Source organism: Hyla sarda, chromosome 9 (assembly GCF_029499605.1).
Source record: "Hyla sarda isolate aHylSar1 chromosome 9, aHylSar1.hap1, whole genome shotgun sequence".
Taxonomy (NCBI): domain Eukaryota; kingdom Metazoa; phylum Chordata; class Amphibia; order Anura; family Hylidae; genus Hyla; species Hyla sarda.
The window spans coordinates 23,378,576-23,401,436 of NC_079197.1; the positions used below are offsets into that span (position 1 = coordinate 23,378,576).

Consider the following 22,861-nt stretch of genomic DNA (forward strand, 5'->3'; position numbering starts at 1 on the left):
TTGGAAAGTGGACCCCTTCCAGCTGAGGCCGAAATGGCCTGCTCCTGATGCCTCCACCAACATACCCAAGGAGGAGGAGTCTCTACAGCAGCAGACTTACTTCTGTCTTCAACAAAGTACCTTGGCCTACTCCTATCCAGGAGGTTTGGTCTCGACCGTGGGTACCAACCGAAGTACCTGGGCCTACTCCCGACAAGGAGGTTTGGTCTACCCACCAGGTACCAACAAAAGTGCTGCGACCCACTCCCGACAAGGAGATGGGGCCGAATCAACAAGCACCAACTGTTAACCTCAATCTTTCAGTGTCACACTCTTCCCTTACTAATGGGGTGTGGGAGAGCCACATTAACTCTTTGCCTGCTCGTGATTCTGAGAGGGGTAGAGGCTCTAGGCGAGGAGCAGGACGACATCGTAAGAGTTTAATCTGAGCTGTGACATCCTTATTGCTTTAAAGTTTTTTTGTTGTCTTCACAGACTTTTTTGCAACAGTTCAAGAAGTGTGCCTAGCAGGACTATTCTAAGACTGTTCAAGTTGTAATGTAACCATCAAGCTTTTGTGCCTGTTCCTCAGACCAAGAGACTCCTAGCGGTAGGAGATTCGTAAGTGTGTGCCCAGCTAGAGCTGGTAGCCGTGAAGTTTAGACTCTTAGTGCAGGTGGACTGCTGATCCTTGCACGCTTGTTTACGTGTATATACCTCAATAGTAATATGACATTCTTCGTGAAAGTTGCACTTATCAGGGGAATGCACCTGAACCCTGTTGGAGTGTTTAATAAATATTTGTGCTAGAGTAACTAAATGTAAATGGTTCTTGTACACAGAAAAATTAGCCTTGTACATGTGTACATAAAAAAGTGTAAATAATAGGTGTTGTAGTAGTTGCTAGTAGGTGGCTTCCTCGGCTCCTCTGAGGAATAACAATTTTGTCACCCATCACTTACACCTTCTCAAAGGTCCACTCAAGGGAAACTACCCCTAAGGTATCAAGACTGACTTTGCACATAGCACTATGCACATAGTACCTCCAAAACAATCACTTAAGTGTACTTACCTCACTTAGTACACCCAAAAACAAACAAACAAAAATGTCTCACATTAAAGTAAATGCTTTGGGAATTGTAGCTAATGTCATTTTCCAATTCCTGCCACTGTTATGTACACTAATTCTCTCTTTTCTTATACGTGTGCGAGATGTCCTGCCTGGCCAGTAGGTACTCTTGCGAGCTAAAAGTAATACACGTAATTAAAGGTAACCTAGTTAGGGTTTATCTGTTGTTTTGTAGGGATATGAGCGCATAGCCAATGGACCCTAGTAGCCAGTCTTATTGGTAGAAATCCTCAGGCAAGCCAATATACCCTCAGTGTACTAAACAGGTAGCTAACATGGCAAAAATATATAGTGAGATTTAAATTGTCTAGTGAGCTTAGGAAAAATGTTAAGTAGGATGTATCTCATATGAATAATAACATCCTGTTACTAAATTCATGAACCAATCCTGTTTCGTGAGTTTACCCAAACCAATGTATGTACATCAAAGAAAATGTTAAGTAGCTTTATAGTGTTGTACCCGACCTTCACTTCGTCCCTCTGTCTTAGGGGACTGACGTCGAGGCCGACTTATCTTAAGTAAGGGGGTTTGTGGTGTCCCGGTACAGTACTGCATACCGAAACAAAGGTAAGGTCCAGCCACTCCGCTCTCAGGAACAGTATGCTTTTATTACTTATAAAATCGCAGGAACAGGTCAGACAGGTAACTAGTTGGTGTGGTCCGCACCTGGTCCGTGCCCTCCAGGCATTCGGGGTGAGCTGAGCAATGCTTCTATATTGCAGTATTGCATACCATACATAGTGTAGAGGTCCCCAAAGTCAGAGTAACTACGTTCAGGTAGGGTTCCTCAGGTGGGACAGCCCCTAGTCGCCTTTCCTCAAGTCTATCTCTAATCATAATATATATGTATATATTTAATAATAGTATATATTTTATAGAAATGTATAGTGCTTACCTTGTTCAGTGTCGCAGGACCTTCGGTCATGTGACCATGCTAATAACCTCTATGGTATGTTGGAGGACCTTTGGAGGTCCTTGGGTCACGTGTTACCCACAAATCTTTGTAATGGTGATTGACATCAGATTGGACCAATTAGCATTAGTCCAGCCCCTGCCCATATAAGGGAGCTGCGTCCAATTATCACTCTCTTGGGTTGCTGATCTCGTGGATGCCGGACCAACAGGATGGTGCTATGCAACTTTCAAAGACACGCTAGGCCTCAAAAACCTGCCGGCCTCAGCTGAACCAAAACCGTGAGTTCAAATCTAAATTCCCGCTAATGCTAGCGTGACTACTGGACCGCAACTAAACCCCTAAATCCAGTGGAACAACGCACAGTACTAAAAGACTCTAAATGCTAAAGTCCCAACCTTTGTCAGTCTCCAAGGAAAGCCGTTGTTATGCTAGAGACTGTTATGTTATTGAAGCTTGCAGAAAACCTTCACTAAAAGTTAATACTGTTTCAGAAAACTCTCCGGTTGTGGACAATCTATTATTATCTACCTCCCTATCGCTCTTGGGAAGGGTGGCGGTAGGACAAGCATTACTGAGGAGCCCTCACCCTGGCGTCACGAATAGAAAGGGTTAACAAGCACCTTTTAATAACATTTGTAGGGCCATGCAGATAGCAAGTAGTAGTGTGGGCCGCTTTGCTAATATACAACCTATCAACCCTGTAACAATTGTATAAGCCCAATGGGACCAATAAGTGCAGCTTCACTGATAAGAAACAACACTGCAGTGCTCCTTGACTTTTTTGGGACCTGATCTCCCATTTATAGAAGTAGACCCCATAATGCTTAACATGAAGACTTTTCAGTCTGGTGCTGAGAGCTTGGACCTCATGTTAGAAGTACTACTTACTGCAATGACACAGCTAATACAACATTGTGTCCTTTATGTAAGTAAACAATGTGGTACCATAGAACCAGTAAAGCGTTCTACAGTCATTGTATCCTTTATATAAGTAAACATCACCTTGAGACTACGTTGTTTTGTTTTTTTGTTTAAAGTTAGTCATGTTGTACGCATCCACATATACGTTTATCAGGTGTCAGGATGTGATTGTGGTACTTGTGACCGTCTGCAGGCATCCTGCATTGTATGCATTTTTTGCTGGGGATATCGCCCTTAGCAACGGTTGACAAGTGCAGGGCCTCCACCCCAGCGAAGGTGCACAATTGCACTTGGGGTTGAGTTTCCTGCTATAGCCATGTCCATGCAAATATAAGCCGGCAAGCGTCTTTTAAGGCTTATACCAATGCGCCCTTTTATCTTATTGGGTAGCGTTGGGGGTTTCACCTGTGAGGCCTGCTATATATAGACCAGCAAGGGTGGGGCTTGTAACCTGTCTCCCCCCTCCCATTGTATGTGTGCCTAGTTCACACTGGAGGCGACTGGGGAGCAGTCTGCAAGTTGGACCTTAGGCTGCTGTATATCTGGTTCCTGGTTCTATGTATCTGGCCAGGAAAAAAGGTTAGTGGTTAGGTCCCGCATCACATGAGAAACCTTGGCGTGGTGTGCGGGCTCAGGTATGTCCTTCATATAAGGATATACTGGCTAATGTCTCATTTTTACATCAGTTTTGAGGATTAGCTAATGTCATTGTATATATTTACCACAGGATTGAAACCCCACTCTTGTCCATAGGTGCAGGTCCTCGGCCCCATTGTATGTGTGCACAATTGCACTTGGGGTTGAGCACCTGTTATCACCTTGAGACTACGTTGTTTTGTTTTTTCGTTCTACAGTCATTGTATCCTTTATATAAGTAAACATTGTGGTACCATAGAACCAGGAAAGAGTTGTACACTCATTGTATCCTTCATATAAGGCCCCTTTCACACTATAAATTCATCCGTTTTAAAGGAGATGTCCGGTGCGGACTTTTCCTATTCCATCCTGCCCGGGCTGCAAAAAAAGAGAAAACAAACTTTCACTTACCTTCCTACGTTCCCCCAGAGCTCCGCAACAGCTGTTCAGTCGGCCGGGCTGTCTGATTCCTACTTCCCTTAGCCCGGTACGTCACACGGCGCCTCAGCCTATCACCGGCCGCAGCGATGTCCCACCTCGGCCGGTGATAGGCTGAGGCACCGTGTGACGTACCGGGCTAAGGGAAGTAGGAAGTAAACAGCCCGGCTGACTGATCAGCTGTTGCGGAGCTCCAGGGTAATGTAGGAAGGTAAGTGAAAGTTTGTTTTTGCTTTTTTTGCAGCCCGGGCAGGATGGAAAAGTCCGCACCGGACATCTCCTCTAAAGACCTGTTATAATGTTCCGTTAACAAAACCCCTAAAAATGGACATTAAACGGCTGTTACAAAATCCCATTATAGTCTATGGGATTTTTATATTATCCGTTTTAACCCGTCATAGCCCGTTATTAATAACGGACATTATTTTGTGACGGGAGAAAGAACGGAAGAAATAATGCATGCACTATTTCCCCCGTTACTTTCTCCCGTCACAAAATAATGTCTGTTATTAATAACGGGCTATGACGGGTTAAAACGGATAATGTAAAAATTTTGTAACGGCTGTATAACGTCCATTTTTAATGGTTTTATTAATGGAACATTATAACGGGTCTTTAAAAAGGATGAATGTATAGTGTCAAAGGGGCCTTAGTAAACATTGTTGTACCCTAGGAGCAAGAAAACGTTCTACAGTCCTTGTATCCTTCATATAAGTAAACATTGTGGTACCCTAGGACCAGGAAAGTGTTCTTCACTAAGTTCTGTAGCCTTCTTGGGGGATTGTTTGCAAAGACTGGGTCAATGTATCTCTTACTGTAAGTCTGGGTGAATATACCCTACAGAAATCATATATCCAGGGCTCCTTGTATGCAAAACTGCGATATCAGTCTCTTTAAGATGCATGGAATTCTCCGATAAATCCAGTAATATAGAACTGGTAGGGAAATCAGTACAATTTACTGCAATAATCAAAGTAACTTTAGGAAGGTCCTAGGATTTACTACCCTATATGACCATTCTATAGGTCCAACTAGACAAGAAGAAGTATTGCTGATAGCAAAGCGAGAAAGAGTTGTTCTGGCTAGAGACTTCCATAGGAAAATAGGAAATACAACAGTGCCACCAAGTGCACTACATAGGTATTACGCCTGGGGAACCTGCATTGTACGGCTCAGAAAATGTATGTATTTTAAGAATGAGTGAGCAGAACAAGCTAAGTTTGAATGAAACAATAAATGATGCAAATTGGGAATTCTTAGGATTCAGGCAATGACAGGACAGGGGTATTATGGGTACTAATGGCTACTAGTACTTAGCATGTAACCATGGACTGTTCAGTGTGGACATCTCCAACCGGTGTTTCTTTGTTCTTTTCTAGTAATAAATCTATGTAAAAAGCCAGTTGTTGATAATTATACGATGAACAAACTGTAAAGTGCCATAATATCTATCTATCTAATATCTATCTGTATATACAGTTTCTCCCATTAGTAAGCCCACCCCTCACATTATATATACAGTATCTCCCATAAGTGAGCCCACCCCTCACATTATATATACAGTATCTCCCATAGGTGACTCCACCCCTCACATTATATATACAGTATATCCCATAAGTGAGTCCACCCCTCACATTATATATACAGTATCTCCCATAAGTGACTCCACCCCTCACATTATATATACAGTATCTCCCATAAGTGAGCCCACCCCTCACATTATATATACAGTATCTCCCATAGGTGACTCCACCCCTCACATTATATATACAGTATATCCCATAAGTGAGTCCACCCCTCACATTATATATACAGTATCTCCCATAAGTGACTCCACCCCTCACATTATATATACAGTATCTCCCATAAGTGAGCCCACCCCTCACATTATATATACAGTATCTCCCATAGGTGACTCCACCCCTCACATTATATATACAGTATCTCCCATAAGTGACTCCACCCCTCACATTATATATACAGTATATCCCATAAGTGAGTCCACCCCTCACATTATATATACAGTATCTCCCATAAGTGAGTCCACCCCTCACATTATATATACAGTACCTCCCATAAGTGAGTCCACCCCTCACATTATATATACAGTATCTCCCATAGGTGACTCCACCCCTCACATTATATATACAGTATCTCCCATAAGTGACTCCACCCCTCACATTATATATACAGTATCTCCCATAAGTGAGTCCACCCCTCACATTTTATATACAGTATCTCCCATAGGTGACTCCACCCCTCACATTATATATACAGTATCTCCCATAAGTGACTCCACCCCTCACATTATATATACAGTATCTCCCATAGGTGACTCCACCCCTCACATTATATATACAGTATCTCCCATAAGTGACTCCACCCCTCACATTATATATACAGTATCTCCCATAGGTGACTCCACCCCTCACATTATATATACAGTATCTCCCATAAGTGACTCCACCCCTCACATTATATATACAGTATCTCCCATAAGTGAGTCCACCCCTCACATTATATATACAGTATATCCCATAAGTGAGTCCACCCCTCACATTATATATACAGTATATCCCATAAGTGAGTCCACCCCTCACATTATATATACAGTATCTCCCATAAGTGAGTCCACCCCTCACATTATATATACAGTATATCCCATAAGTGAGTCCACCCCTCACATTATATATACAGTATATCCCATAAGTGACTCCACCCCTCACATTATATATACAGTATATCCCATAAGTGAGTCCACCCCTCACATTATATATACAGTATATCCCATAAGTGACTCCACCCCTCACATTATATATACAGTATATCCCATAAGTGAGTCCACCCCTCACATTATATATACAGTATCTCCCATAAGTGAGTCCACCCCTCACATTATATATACAGTATATCCCATAAGTGAGTCCACCCCTCACATTATATATACAGTATATCCCATAAGTGAGTCCACCCCTCACATTATATATACAGTATATCCCATAAGTGAGTCCACCCCTCACATTATATATACAGTATATCCCATAAGTGACTCCACCCCTCACATTATATATACAGTATCTCCCATAAGTGAGTCCACCCCTCACATTATATATACAGTATCTCCCATAAGTGAGTCCATCCCTCACATTATATATACAGTATCTCCCATAAGTGACTCCACCCCTCACATTATATATACAGTATCTCCCATAAGTGAGTCCACCCCTCACATTATATATACAGTATATCCCATAAGTGACTCCACCCCTCACATTATATACAGTATCTCCCATAAGTGAGTCCACCCCTCACATTATATATACAGTATATCCCATAAGTGACTCCACCCCTCACATTATATATAGTATATCCCATAAGTGACTCCACCCCTCACATTATATATACAGTATCTCCCATAAGTGAGTCCACCCCTCACATTATATATACAGTATCTCCCATAAGTGAGTCCACCCCTCACATTATATATACAGTATCTCCCATAAGTGAGTCCACCCCTCACATTATATATACAGTATATCCCATAAGTGAGTCCACCTCTCACATTATATACAGTATCTCCCATAAGTGAGTCCCCCCTCACATTATATACAGTATATCCCATAAGTGACTCCACCCCTCACATTATATATACAGTATATCCCATAAGTGACTCCACCCCTCACATTATATACAGTATATCCCATAAGTGACTCCACCCCTCACATTATATATACAGTATCTCCCATAAGTGAGTCCACCCCTCACATTATATATACAGTATCTCCCATAAGTGAGTCCACCCCTCACATTATATATACAGTATCTCCCATAAGTGAGTCCACCCCTCACATCATATATAGTATCTCCCATAAGTGAGTCCACCCCTCACATTATATATACAGTATATCCCATAAGTGAGTCCACCCCTCACATTATATACAGTATATCCCATAAGTGAGTCCACCCCTCACATTATATATGCAGTATATCCCATAAGTGACTCCACCCATCACATTATATACAGAATCTCCCATAAGTGAGTCCACCCCTCACATTATATATACAGTATATCCCATAAGTGAGTCCACCTCTCACATTATATACAGTATCTCCCATAAGTGAGTCCACCCCTCACATTATATATACAGTATCTCCCATAAGTGAGTCCGCCCCTCACATTATATACAGTATCTCCCATAAGTGAGTCCACCCTCACATTATATATACAGTATCTCCCATAAGTGAGTCCATCCCTCACATTATATATACAGTATATCCCATAAGTGGGTCCACCCCTCACATTATATACAGTATCTCCCATAAGTGAGTCCACCCCTCACATTATATATACAGTATCTCCCATAAGTGAGTACACCCCTCACATTATATACAGTATCTCCCATAAGTGAGTCCACCCCTCACATTATATACAGTATATCCCATAAGTGAGTCCACCCCTCACATTATATACAGTATCTCCCATAAGTGAGTCCACCTCTCACATTATATACAGTATCTCCCATAAGTGAGTCCCCCCTCACATTATATACAGTATATCCCATAAGTGACTCCACCCCTCACATTATATACAGTATATCCCATAAGTGAGTCCACCCCTCACATTATATACAGTATATCCCATAAGTGACTCCACCCCTCACATTATATACAGTATATCCCATAAGTGACTCCACCCCTCACATTATATATACAGTATCTCCCATAAGTGAGTCCACCCCTCACATTATATATACAGTATCTCCCATAAGTGAGTCCACTCCTCATATTATATACAGTATCTCCCATAAGTGAGTCCACCCCTCACATTATATACAGTATCTCCCATAAGTGAGTCCACCCCTCACATTATATACATAGTATCTCCCATAAGTGAGTCCACCCCTCACATTATATATACAGTATATCCCATAAGTGAGTCCATCCCTCACATTATATTTACAGTATCTCCCATAAGTGACTCCACCCCTCACATTATATATACAGTATATCCCATAAGTGAGTCCACCCCTCACATTATATATACAGTATATCCCATAAGTGAGTCCACCCCTCACATTATATATACAGTATCTCCCATAAGTGAGTCCACCCCTCACATTATATATACAGTATATCCCATAAGTGAGTCCACCCCTCACATTATATATACAGTATCTCCCATAAGTGAGTCCACCCCTCACATTATATATACAGTATCTCCCATAAGTGAGTCCACCCCTCACATTATATACATAGTATCTCCCATAAGTGAGTCCACCCCTCACAATATATATACAGTATCTCCCATAAGTGAGTCCACCCCTCACATTATATATACAGTATCTCCCATAAGTGAGTCCACCCCTCACATTATATACATAGTATCTCCCATAAGTGAGTCCACCCCTCACAATATATATACAGTATCTCCCATAAGTGAGTCCACCCCTCACATTATATATACAGTATCTCCCATAAGTGAGTCCATCTCTCACATTATATATACAGTATATCCCATAAGTGAGTCGACTCCTCATATTATATACAGTATATCCCATAAGTGAGTCCACCCCTCACATTATATATATACAGTATCTCCCATAAGTGAGTCCACCCCTCACATTATATATACAGTATATCCCATAAGTGAGTCCACCCCTCACATTATTTATACAGTATCTCCCATAAGTGAGTCCACCCCTCACATTATATACAGTATCTCCCATAAGTGAGTCCCCCCCTCACATTATATATACAGTATATCCCATAAGTGAGTCCACCCCTCACATTATATATACAGTATATCCCATAAGTGAGTCCACCCCTCACATTATATATACAGTATCTCCCATAAGTGAGTCCACCCCTCACATTATATATACAGTATCTCCCATAAGTGACTCCACTCCTCACATTATATATACAGTATATCCCATAAGTGAGTCCACCCCTCACATTATATATACAGTATCTCCCATAAGTGACTCCACTCCTCACATTATATATACAGTATATCCCATAAGTGAGTCCACCCCTCACATTATATATACAGTATCTCCCATAAATGAGTCCACCCCTCACATTATATATACAGTATCTCCCATAAGTGAGTCCACCACTCACATTATATATACAGTATATCCCATAAGTGAGTCCACCCCTCACATTATATATACAGTATCTCCCATAAGTGAGTCCATCTCTCACATTATATATACAGTATATCCCATAAGTGAGTCGACTCCTCATATTATATACAGTATCTCCCATAAGTGAGTCCACCCCTCACATTATATACAGTATCTCCCATAAGTGAGTCCCCCCCTCACATTATATATACAGTATATCCCATAAGTGAGTCCACCCCTCACATTATATATACAGTATCTCCCATAAGTGAGTCCACCCCTCACATTATATATACAGTATCTCCCATAAGTGAGTCCACCCCTCACATTATATATACAGTATCTTCCATAAGTGACTCCACCCCTCTCATTATATATACAGTATCTCCCATAAGTGAGTCCACCCCTCACATTATATATACAGTATCTCCCATAAGTGAGTCCACCCCTCACATTATATACAGTATCTCCCATAAGTGACTCCACCCCTCACATTATATATACAGTATATACCATAAGTGAGTCCACCCCTCACATTTTATATACAGTATATCCCATAAATGAGTCCATCTCTCACATTATATATACAGTATCTCCCATAAGTGACTCCACCCCTCACATTATATATAGTATCTCCCATAAGTGAGTCCACCCCTCACATTATATATACAGTATCTCCCATAAGTGACTCCACCCCTCACATTATATATACAGTATATCCCATAAGTGACTCCACCCCTCACATTATATATACAGTATCTCCCATAAGTGAGTCCACCCCTCACATTATATATACAGTATATCCCATAAGTGAGTCCACCCCTCACATTATATATACAGTATCTCCCATAAGTGAGAACACTCCTCACATTATATACGGTATATCCCATAAGTGAGTCCACCCCTCACATTATATAAATATATATATATACAGTATCTCCCATAAGTGAGTCCACCCCTCACATTATATACAGTATCTCCCATAAGTGAGTCCACCCCTCACATTATATATAGTATATCCCATAAGTGAGCCCATCCCTCACATTATATACAGTATCTCCCATAAGTGAGCCCATCCCTCACATTATATACAGTATCTCCCATAAGTGAGCCCATCCCTCACATTATATATACAGTATATCCCATAAGTGAGTCCACCCCTCACATTATATATACAGTATATCCCATAAGTGAGTCCACCCCTCACATTATATACAGTATCTCCCATAAGTGAGTCCACCCCTCACATTATATACAGTATCTCCCATAAGTGAGTCCACCCCTCACATTATATACAGTATATCCCATAAGTGAGTCCACTCCTCACATTATATACAGTATATCCCATAAGTGAATCCACCCCTCACATTATATACAATATCTCCCATAAGTGAGTCCACCCCTCACATTATAAACAGTATCTCCTATAAGTGAATCCATCCCTCACATTTCTAAGTGGAAATGTTCAAATTGGTCCCAATTAGCCATTTTCCCTTCCCAGTGTCATGTGACTCTTTAGTGTTACAAAGTCTCAGCTATGAGACCTTGAAGCTGAGCTGCAGCATGGTTAGCAAGACCATACAGTGGTTTCACCAGACAGGTTACATGGATGACAGGCCTCGCCATGGATGACCAAAGAAGTCAAATGCACATTCTCAGCACATCCAGCATATCCAGAGGTTGCCTTTAGAAAATAGATGTATGAATGCTGCCAGTATTGCTGCAGAGGTTGAAGGGTTAGGGGTTCAGCCTGTCAGTGCTCAGACCATACACTACACACTGCATCAAATTGGTCTGCATGCTCGTCGTTCCAGAAGAAAGCCTCTTCTAAAGATGGTGAACACAAGATGCTGAAGACAAGCAGACTAAGGACATGGATTACTGGAGCCATGTCCTGTGGTCTGATGAGACCAAGATAAACTTATTTGGTTCAGATGGTGTCAAGCGCGTGTGGAGGTGAGGAGTACAAAGACAAGTGTGTCTTGTCTACAGTGAAGCATGGTGGTGGAGTATCATGGTCTGGGCCTGCATGAGAGCTGCTGGCACTGGGGAGCCACAGGTCATTGAGGGAACTATGAATACCAACATGTAATGTGACATACTGAAGCAGAGCATGATCCCCTCTCTTCAGAGACTGGGCTGCCTTGCAAAAGAAGTGGACTGGCCAAGCATGTCTCCAGACCTATACCCTATGGAGCATCAAAGATCTGGAGACATGCTTGGCCAGTCAATCACCTTTACAATCAGCTTCTTTAGCAAGGCAGTGGTCGTATTGGAGATGTGTTTGGGGTCATTGTGCATCATCAAATGGAATATGGGGTAGAACAAGGTCTCTAACACCCACCAGTTCTGTGATGTTGTCATGGAAGAGTAGAAGAAGACTCCAGTGGTCACCTATGAAGATCTGGTGAACTCCATGCCCAAGAGGCTTAACGTAGTGCTGGAAAATAATGGTGGCCAAACACAATATTGTCACTTTGGGCCCAATTTATATATTTCCACACGATTGGCTGTGTTGAGTTTTTTTTTAGGAGACACAACATTAAACACTGCTATACAGGCTGTGCACTCACCACTTTATATTGTAGCAGAGGATCATGTCTTCAGTGTTGTCACACATCAGGGTTTGGCGACACATGTCTTAAAGAAGTACTCCGCCCCTAGACATCTTATCCCCTATCCAAAGGATAGGGGATAAGATGTCTGATCGCGGGGTCCCGCAGCTGGGACCCCCATGATCTCTGTGCAGCACTTGACGTTTGTTTAGAATGCTGGGTGTGGGCGGCGGGGGTCGTGATGTCACGGCCACGCGCCCTTGTGATGTCATGCCACACCCTGTGACATCCCGTGACATCACGACCCCCGCCGCCCACACCCAGAGTTCTAAATGAACGTCAGGTACTGCACAGAGATCATGGGGGTCCCAGCTGTGGGACCCCCGCGATCAGACATTTTATCCCCTATCCTTTGGATAGGGGATAAGATGTCTAGAGGCGGAGTACCCCTTTAAGACATGTGTCGGCCAAACCCTGACGATTTAGGTGGAAATGGCCGGCCATCTAATGTATATGAGAGTCTCTAATCTTTACCTTGACATCACCAGATCAGGTATGTTAAATCATTTTTTCTTTTTTCTTTTTTTGTGGGGGGGCGGGGGCATAACTTGCTTTCAGCCCTACAACCAAGTCGAGCATTCAGGTTTATGAGGGGATCAGCTGAATGAGCATTTGGCCGACATCTATCTTATTTGTATTTCCAGCTTTAATGGAGGACTCTGATCACAACTGATAATCTGAGTTATCTCAGTACGGTACAGAATGACAGAGGGCACAGGAGAAAACCCTGTCCATCAAAAAGAGGAAATTAAATCTACAGTCTAAATCCTATGTGTTCATTTAAGGTAAAATAGTCTAAAGAGGTGTTCTCTAAAGAGGGGGGGTGTTCCCTATAACCTAAAATCCACAAGGGACAGAGCGTTTTGTCTGGTGTCTTGTAGTATTTTAGAGTGATCTTGTGCGGTCTTCATGTAGACGCTTCACCACTGACAATTGCAGGTAATGAATTTGATACATGGAATGAAAGAGTATTGACAAACTCATTACACAATGTCTCTTAACTAGGCTTCTCCTTAGAAGACGTCCCTGGAGGTAATTTATTGCTATGTCCAGGACAGCAATTTGTCTTGGTTCACCAGGCACTCAAAGTCAAACCCTTTATTCAAGATCTTTACAAGTTTTCCTGGCAGCACAGACTTCTGGCCCATAACTATCTAGTACATACATAGATGGTCCATAACGTGAATATCTATCATAAAAAACATTTACATAAAAAGTATGCTTCATGACAACTGGTGCTTTCTTTGTGTATGGTCCCTTTACATATGTGCATCATAAAGGGGTACTCCGCCCCTAGACATCATATCCCCTATCCAAAGGATAAGGAATAAGACCCCTGAAGGACCCCGCGATCTCCCTGCTGCACCCGGCGTTTGTTTAGAGCGTCGGATGCAGTGCTGAAGGCTTGTGACATCACGGTCACACCCCGCTCGGGACGTCACAGCCACGCCTCCTCAATGCATAGATTTGCATTGAGGGGGCATGGCCATGAAGTCACGAGTGGGGCGTAACCGTGAAGTCACGAGCCTCCGCCCCGCATTGCGAATCATCCGGCACGGATGCCAGTTTGGCTTTTGGCACTCTTGACCCCCTTGGGTTTTCACTCTTTATCCCTTCCAATTTGGATTTGGTCTTTGCTGCTAGGGATTTTCGGGTCACTACCTCTGAGAGTGATCTTGATATGGGTGATGGCTGCCCCAGCAGATTAAAATATACTGGTTCACAGCAGCAAAGGGCCAAGCAGAAGCAAGTTCAGGTATGGACAGACGTCTGGCAACATGGTGGCATGGCCAATGTCAGGAAGAATGGTCATTGCTGTAGGCTCAGGTGCATGGTTAGCAGTCCAGGTCATTCACAGGAGAAGCAACACAGAACACAGGTGCAGAGTTGTAAAAATGGACAGAGGTCTTACATAGAGCCAGGTACAGAATGCAATAGAACACATTCCCTATTAAACACAAGTAAACCTTATTGCTCAATATAGGGGTAGTGGGAGTGGCAGACAGATATAGGTGGTGTTGAAAAGTGGCTGGTTGGAAGTGTGCATGCTGGCCCTGTGCATGGGCACATCCCTGTAGGGCAGACCTAGAGGCAGATTGGTGATGGGCAAAGGAGGAGGCCTGGGCCAGAAAGCGTTGAAGACAGGTAAGCCGTAGGTGTTATACTGTCCTTGTACTGGACCAGTTTGAAATTAGCCTCTTGCTGGAACTGGAACCTAACCTCTTAGCCTTCAAGAAGACAGTTTTTTTTTTCCCCAGAAAGGATAGAGCTGAACAAGGGCCTGTCTGAGTTTTCCTGGTCTATTTGAGGCCTACAGTGTGATCAGTGCCAGTCTGTGTCAAAGAGGGCTTCCCTGGATGCGCTGTTCAGAATGTCATCAAAAGAGTGAGTAAAGTGGAGTCCTATATTAAACCTACACCATGGTTAGCCCCTAGTGAAGATCCTTTTCACAGAAATTTAGACTTGAGAACTAGAGCTACAAAGCCTTAAAGGGGTTACATGGTGTTAAACTTGTTTTTAACAATCCTGTCCAGCTGCTAGGATTAGAACAAAAAAAACAACTTACTTCTAACCACTTCCTTGATTCAATACATCACGCTGCCACTCAGCCAATTACTGATGAAGGCAGAACACCACTGCGGCAACCAGGAAGAAGACCATGCTGGAGGATGGAGCAATGATTCCGAAGGTACTGGGAGAGCGGCGGGAGGTAAATCTGTTTTGTTTTTTGTTTTAATGTCGGTAGCTGAGCAGAATTTTCTTTAAAAAAAAAAAAAAGTTTAACACCACAAAACCCCTTTAATTCCTTCATAAGACATTTTCATGAACACGTGTTAGATTTCTAACATTCAGCTTAGCTGCTAACAAAGCACTATTTTAAGGGACAGTGACCAAATCTACAGTCTGCTGACTCCTAAGCTGTACTATTCAACACTGTATTCAAGAGAAATGAATTGTAAAAAAGAGTTCAGTAAAGTTTAAAGGGGTACTTCACCCCTAAACATGTTAACATGGCTGATCGCGGGGGTCCGGCCGCTGGTGCTGTGGCCTTCATGAACACGGAAGCCTGAATGCCTCATCGCTGTACCCCCCCGGGATTGCGGAGGTCACAGCGGACCAATCCCCCCCATAAGACATGTTATTCCCAATCCTTTGGATATGGGGATAACATGTCTAGAGGCGGAGTACCCCTTTAAGTTTCATAGAATCCCAGCGTCTGAAGTCTCATTCCTGGATTTTGCATGCCTAAACAGCTTAATTTTTAAACAGGTGTTTGTGGGTCACAGAGGAACATCATGTAAACACCGCCCAGTTACATGGCCTATCCGAAACTACTACTCTCATCATAATTTTGCAACATTATTCCCAGAGGGCACATGGTCCTTCTGCCATATTGATAATGATGATCGGACCGGGATCTGACAAGTGCGACCACATTCCGACCACAGTGAGATCCTTTCTGCAAAAAGTTGCCATCCTTTTGATGGTGCACGCAGTAAAAACTTCCACCACTTTCAGAATACAACTTTACAGCGATGTCCTTCAACTCCATGTTCCCTGATCTCTGTTTCCGCTGCTGTTGCTAGGCAACCATAGGCTACCACAGTATCTGCAGCATGTGCTTCAGTACACGAGGGAGGGGGGGGACGTCATCTGTTCAGCTGATGACAAGGGGGTCTAAGGGGCAACAGGCATAGTTTCCACTTGTGCCCATGACTCATATTATATAGTTAACTCTTGCGGTGTTGGAGGTCTATTATCATTTATAGGAAACAAATCTGAGGCAGATTAAAGGGGTAGGTGGGTCACTAGAGATGAGCGAACTTACAGTAAATTCGATTCGTCACGAACTTCTCGGCTCGGCAGTTGATGACTTTTCCTGCATAAATTAGTTCAGCTTTCACGTGCTCCCGTGGGCTGGAAAAGGTGGATACAGTCCTAGGAGACTCTTTTCTAGGACTGTATCCACCTTTTCCAGCCCATCGGAGCACCGAAAAGCTGAAGTAATTTATGTAGGAAAAGTCAGCAACCGCCGAGCCGAGAAGTTCGTGACGAATCGAATTTACTGTAAGTTCGCTCATCTCTATGGGTCACATGACTCTCTAAAGCAGAGGTGTAAAACTGGTGGCCCTCCAGATGTTGCAAAACTTCAACTCCCAGCATGCCCGGACAGCCGTTGGCTGTCCGGGCATGCTGGGAGTTGGAGTTTTGCAACATCTGTAGGGCCACCAGTTTGAGACCCCTTCTCTAAAGTCTACAACTGTTTTGCTTTACTGTATGTTTTATTGCTGGAATTTACCTTTTTGTCATGGTTTCTGTTTTAAAAACTTTTTATTTTTCGTAAGTTGTGAGTCTGCAGTTGGTGGAGCTGCTGTCCTCTACTTTGCAATGGCAGTGGGAACTCCTGTTCCTGTCGTCCATTTTAGCGTAGGTACCTCCTATGTTGGTTGAAAGCTGGTTGTCAGGAAAAACATCCCAGCGCAGTAGTGCTACGTTGAAACAGCCACTTGTTGCCAGTGTTGCTATCAGTGTGTGTAGAGTGGGAGAAGAGGGTTGCATTGACAATCCAACACAATGGGCAGCACATTGAACACATTTTATAAGTGGTCAGAAACTTGTAAATAACTCATGAAAGAATAAAGTTACGTTACAACCAAGCACATCATTGTTTTTCTTGGGAAATTCCCAATAAGTTTGATGTGTCACATGACCCTCTTCCTATTGAAAAAACAAAAGTTGGATTCAAAATGGCCGACTTCAAAATGGCCGCCATGGTCACCACCCATCTTGAAAAGTTTCCCCCCCTCACATATACTAATGTGTCACAAACAGGAAGTTAATATCACCAACCATTCCCATTATATTAAGGTGTATCCATAGAAATGGCGCACCCTGTACATTAGTAGACATCTAGAAATGGAAACAGCTGGCTTCTGTAGTGATGTGTACATGACTGCTGGGCATAGGTGCCAGTCACTTGTAGAAACCACTTGTTATAGTAAGGTTATCCTTTATCATGGAAGAACCACAAAAGGAGGACTGTTAGCTGTTGGGCCTAGCCAGAACTTAGGGCCCGCATTACCAGAACCCTCCATCCTGGAGGTGGAAAGTTTTAAAGGGAAAGCGGCGACAAAGCCCATCATACCTCACCAGATCCTATTGCCAAATAAAAATGTAAAGGAAAAATAGTGTATGTAAAACTTGCCTTGTGACTACCAAGCAGGTCTACATAATTAAAGAACTAGTAGAAAGCAAGCTCTGGTTTGTGCAACTGGATCTGCAGCATGTATGTGATGGCCCGGTATGGGAGGTTTTACCCGGTGCTTCTGCTGTCCTGTCAGGCAGCCTCCTTCAGTATCCCCAAGGCCCCCTGCACTTGTTTCCCCATTGTAAATATGTTTTACCATGTAAAGTGTTATAAAATGTAATGTTGTTTTAAGAGTTGTACCATGTGATATGTCATGTGATTATTACCCAGGAGGTACCAGTGACCAGGTGATCCCAAGAGTGACCTATGGGCTCCCTGCTAGTCTCCCCATATAAGCCCTGGGTGGAGCTTCTCTCTCTTCTCTCTCTTCTGCTGAGGTCCAGTGCAGTCGTCTAGTGTGTGTATCCAGAGTGTTGGAGACCTCAAAGTCCAGTCCTGCAGCCACCATCAAGTCAAGTAAGATAAAGTCACAGCTTTATGAGTCAAGTCAAGTCAGTCCCTGTCATCTGTCAAGTCAGCATGGTCTGCATTCAATTGTCCAGTCCTACTACAAGTCCCTGCAAGCCCTTAAGGTCTCTGTGTCACTGGTCACTGTGGGCCTGGCTGAACTGTATAGACTTTACCATCTGTCTACCCCCAGTAAAGCTACCGTTGTCCGTAACTTGGCGTTGGAATCATTATTGCCTCCGTGCCTAGCCCAGGATCCAGCGGTATACCCTCGGGTGGTTATAGGCTAAACCATGCCCTGGTGTCACAAATACAAGGGGTTAATTCCATCTGCCCCTAGGGTAACAACATCTTCCCTCATCACACCCCGCTACCACATGTACTTAAAAAGTACCAGTCACCAAACTAAATATTTCAATATATTGTTCCTTATGTAATTATAAGACACTTTGCTATTTACTTGCTGTTAAAATTCCAACCTTTATAAATTTTTAATGTGATTGAAAAAACGGCCACTAGGTGGCTCTCTTCTGTTCCCTGCACAGGTCAAACAGTTAGCTTGGTCTCCCCTCGGCCTTGCAGGAAACCAAACTCAGGAAGTGGGTGCGGGGCATGGTGAGGCACAGCTCTCGCAGGCTTCAGTGACATCACGCCTGCTGGGGTTTTTCCTGACTTGAAGGGGTGGGCCATGTTGCTGGGCCAGGTACCATGTTGTGACAGCTACATGCAGGCCACACCATGTCTGCAAACAGTAGCCAATCGCCAAATAATTTTGCAGAAGAAAGTCCACCCCCTTCAAGCCATGAGAAATTAACTGACCATGTCAGCTCAGCAAAGGGATGAAGGCGAGCTCCGGTGAGTGAGAAAAGGTAATGCCATTTTAGCTCCCTGGACAACCCCTTTGAAGAACATGAGTTTTCTCCTCCACCCCCTACTATACCTTTGTGTACATGAGTTTGCTAAATACCTACCACCAGGGGATGCTATAACAAGGCGAAGGATAAGGGAATGTATTGATTGTTCTACACCAATACCTTTGGGGTGAGCGTGTGAATAGAAGTTCCTTCAAACATTGATTGATCTGGGCCAAGTTTGTGGCTTAAACATTGTAGGTCGCTTTCCATGGAACCAGGACGAGGGCTCCTAAGTGAACAGGTATAGTAATGGCTACCATCCTGCCACTCACACAGTAGAGACAAAAACTGATCTGGGACAGCTAAGTCGCCATATGAGCCGCCCTTTGTTATGCAGGATTGAAATAATATCCCCAAACATACTGGATTTGTTTGTTGTGCAGTCATATGGCAAAGGTCAACCATATTGGTAGCCACCCAGCTATTCCAGAATCAAATATATCTAGGGAATTGGAAATCTAGCAGTGTTATCTTAGGGATGTTGTATGAATCCAAATCACCACCCACAATAACGTCTTGCATAACTTCCACTATTCAAACCAGATGGGATGTAGACATTGGTGAGGTTGGTGATCTGGATCTGCACAATGTTTATAGCAGAGAACTCCAAAAACATGGAGGATTTTTTAGATCAGTTTCCCTTTATTACTATTCCGGTATCTAGACTGATATTGACTTATTATGGATCTGGTTTAAATCCACTCACCTGAGTAACCATTTTGGTTCTTCTTAGTCAGATATAATCCATTGAACCCCATTTTTGGACGTTCCAGCTCCACCAGGCGGCTGGAGTCAGGTTGTATGGACAGGACTCTTCCAGATGTTTGGTCAGGGATCTGATCTCTTCTGTATCTACTGAAGTGTACATTGGAAGTTAGAGGCCTTAAGGGGTTTCTTCTCGAAATATCATCACTCTTGACAATAGGCAATCTGGTATTGCAGCTCGGTCCTATATTAGTAAATAGGAAAGCTGTAAAACTAGACACAACCTATGGCCAAGAGTTGCATTGCTTCTGGAAGAAAGAAGATGTGTTTTTCTAATCTCATACTTTAAAGGGGTTTCTTCCTAAAACAGAGCCACCATTTCCCATAGGCTGTGTGTGACAATTGTTTTCTAATCAATTGGTGCCAGAAAGTTATACAGATTTGAATTACTTCTATATAAAAATCAGAGGAAGTTGTGTAGTTATTTTCTTTCTGACCACAGTGCTCTCTACTGACACCTCTGTCTGTGCCAGGAACTGTCCAGAGCAGGAGAGGTTTGCTATGGGGATTGGTTCCTGCTCTGGACAGTTCCTGACACAGACAGAGGTGTCAGCAGAGAGCACTGTGCTCAGACTGGAAAGAACTACACAACTTCCTCTGTGGCATACAGCAGCTGATAAGTACTGGAAGGATTACGATTTTTAAATAGAAGTAATTCAAATCTGTTGAACTTTTTTGCACCAGTTGATTTAAAAGAAACATTTTTCCACCAGAGTACTTTTAAGTCAATTACCTGGCTTCCTTTGTAGGTGGAGAGGGTACACGGACCAGGTAATCCTTAGCTCGTCCTTTCTTCAGTAATGAATGCATCCATCTCATGGGAGAATATGGCTCCTGAATTATAAAAATTCAATGACATATAACTCACGATTCTTCTTACATCTGTAAAGAGGATGTGTTGGCTGTCTTGGTAGATAGTAAATTCTGGGAACTCTTTACTCGGCATTGTGCTATTCCTCTGGTATTACTTCAGGAAATGTAAGAATAAGTTGACAATGGTGTGTCCATTCCCCTAGTCAATAGTGTGTGTTCCAACACAGTCTGACGCAGGTAACTAACACTGATTGGACAATAGAAAGAAAGGGCCCATTGTGAATAGTAACACCAATTTACCAATGTATTCAGAAAGAGGAAGAGGAATAACAGAGAAACAGCACAACACAGATTTCAAAGGGAATATGCCCCAGAATTGTTATTTCGTGGGGAACACAATCTTTCCCTAACAAGGACATATAAGGACAACCTAGAAAACCAATGGAAGGTTAAACCATAAAAACAATATGTCGAGTATTACTCTGCAACAGCCACTAATAGTACATAACAGAGACCTACCGCTAATTTCCAGTGCTTATTTAAAGAGTACCTATCTTGTAACATTTTATAATCCTCCCAGTTCACTGCCCTATCATGATAAACCACCCCCTGCCTTTATTTTTATTATTTGTTAGTTGTCTGCCTTGATATTGCTCTGTAATTTCTGCTCAGTCAGATTCACAAACTGGGAAGGGGCGTTCCCCAGCAGGCGTGACATCATCTGAAGCCATACAGGGGAGAACTTCCTCCCTCACTCTGCTACACACAGCCCAAAGCAGCTCAGTGTGAGATGAGCCCCCTGACGAAGCACAACGCGAAATGTACGTTGGGGTTGGACTTGGTAGGAGGTAGCATGCATGGCGGATAGTCTTTTGGTGACTGCTGTCTGTTTTGCATTCCAGCTCGATTTATACAGGATATCTTTTTATGTTATGATCATTTCTCTCTGATTCTCTTTAAAGTCCTATTCTCTCGTACCTTTTCATTTTGTATCATATTCCTGTTTTTGTCTCCGCATTCCATGTAGTGTTGTATCTCCTGTACCATCTCGAGTCATCTGTTTTGGTCACTTAATGTGCCCATATTTTAATGTTCTTTCTATTTTTTATAATGTATGTCTTTTTTTGATATATGTTTAATAAAGATATATGATTTTACATAATTGGTTCTTTTTGTTTGTGGATATCAATATTAGAAATAGAGGATACCCCAGGTGTTTAAAGGAGAACTCCGGCAAAGTAACTTATCCCCTATCCATAAGATAAGGAACCCCCTGCAATCTCTGAGACGGGTCCCAGCTCTCTCACTGAGTAGCGTGTCTACTCGGGTCTTTTCGGCGCTCCCATAAAAATGAATGTTGTGCGTGCCGCCTGCAGCCTGTGCTCCTTACTGAGCACCGGGTCCCGCTCCAGAGATTGCTGGGGAGTCCCAGCGCTTGGACCCCCCGCGAGCAGCTACTTATTTAGTTTATTTTTGCCCAATATCTCCTTTAAACTATACCACAGTAACGTGGTCCAAAGCTTCAGCAGAAGACAACCCTTTTTGGAGGTGACTCAGGAGCCAATTAATCATCTTTAAGATCTATTTCCTGTAGGATAATTCCCACGTAACCTATTAAATGTTTTATCTTTTTGTACAATAATACAACAAAGTTGATGTTGCAAATTAAAGGGGTTATCCAGGAAAAAACTTTATTATATATATATCAACTGGCTCCAGAAAGTTAAACAGATTTGTAAAATACTTCTATTAAAAAATCTTAATCCTTTCAGTACTTATGAGCTTCTGAAGTTAAGGTTGTTCTTTTCTGTCTAAATCCTCTCTGATGACACGTGTCTCGGGAATCGCCCAGTTTAGAAGAGGTTTGCTCTGGGGATTTGCTTCTAAACTGGGCGTTTCCTGAGACAGGTGTCATCAGAGAGGATTTGGACAGAAAAGAACAACCTTAAC

The 22,861-nt window shown here is 42.8% G+C and overlaps 1 protein-coding gene and 1 long non-coding RNA gene across 2 annotated transcripts in view; one reads left to right on the plus strand and one right to left on the minus strand.

Annotated features, from left to right (window-relative positions):
- The window catches only part of LOC130291884 (uncharacterized), an 88,442-nt gene that overhangs the window by 27,989 nt on the left and 37,592 nt on the right, over window positions 1–22,861 (minus strand). The window contains exons 10-11 of the mRNA XM_056541317.1: window positions 20,832–20,932; window positions 20,040–20,188 (exon numbers count right to left, since the gene is read on the minus strand). Coding sequence (XP_056397292.1) covers window positions 20,040–20,188; window positions 20,832–20,932 — 250 coding nt within the window. The remainder of the gene's footprint in view (window positions 1–20,039; window positions 20,189–20,831; window positions 20,933–22,861) is intronic.
- On the plus strand, window positions 13,120–13,886 carry LOC130291488 (uncharacterized). Its single transcript, XR_008847949.1, has 3 exons — window positions 13,120–13,256; window positions 13,408–13,548; window positions 13,769–13,886. It is a non-coding gene; the product is annotated as an uncharacterized LOC130291488 (long non-coding RNA).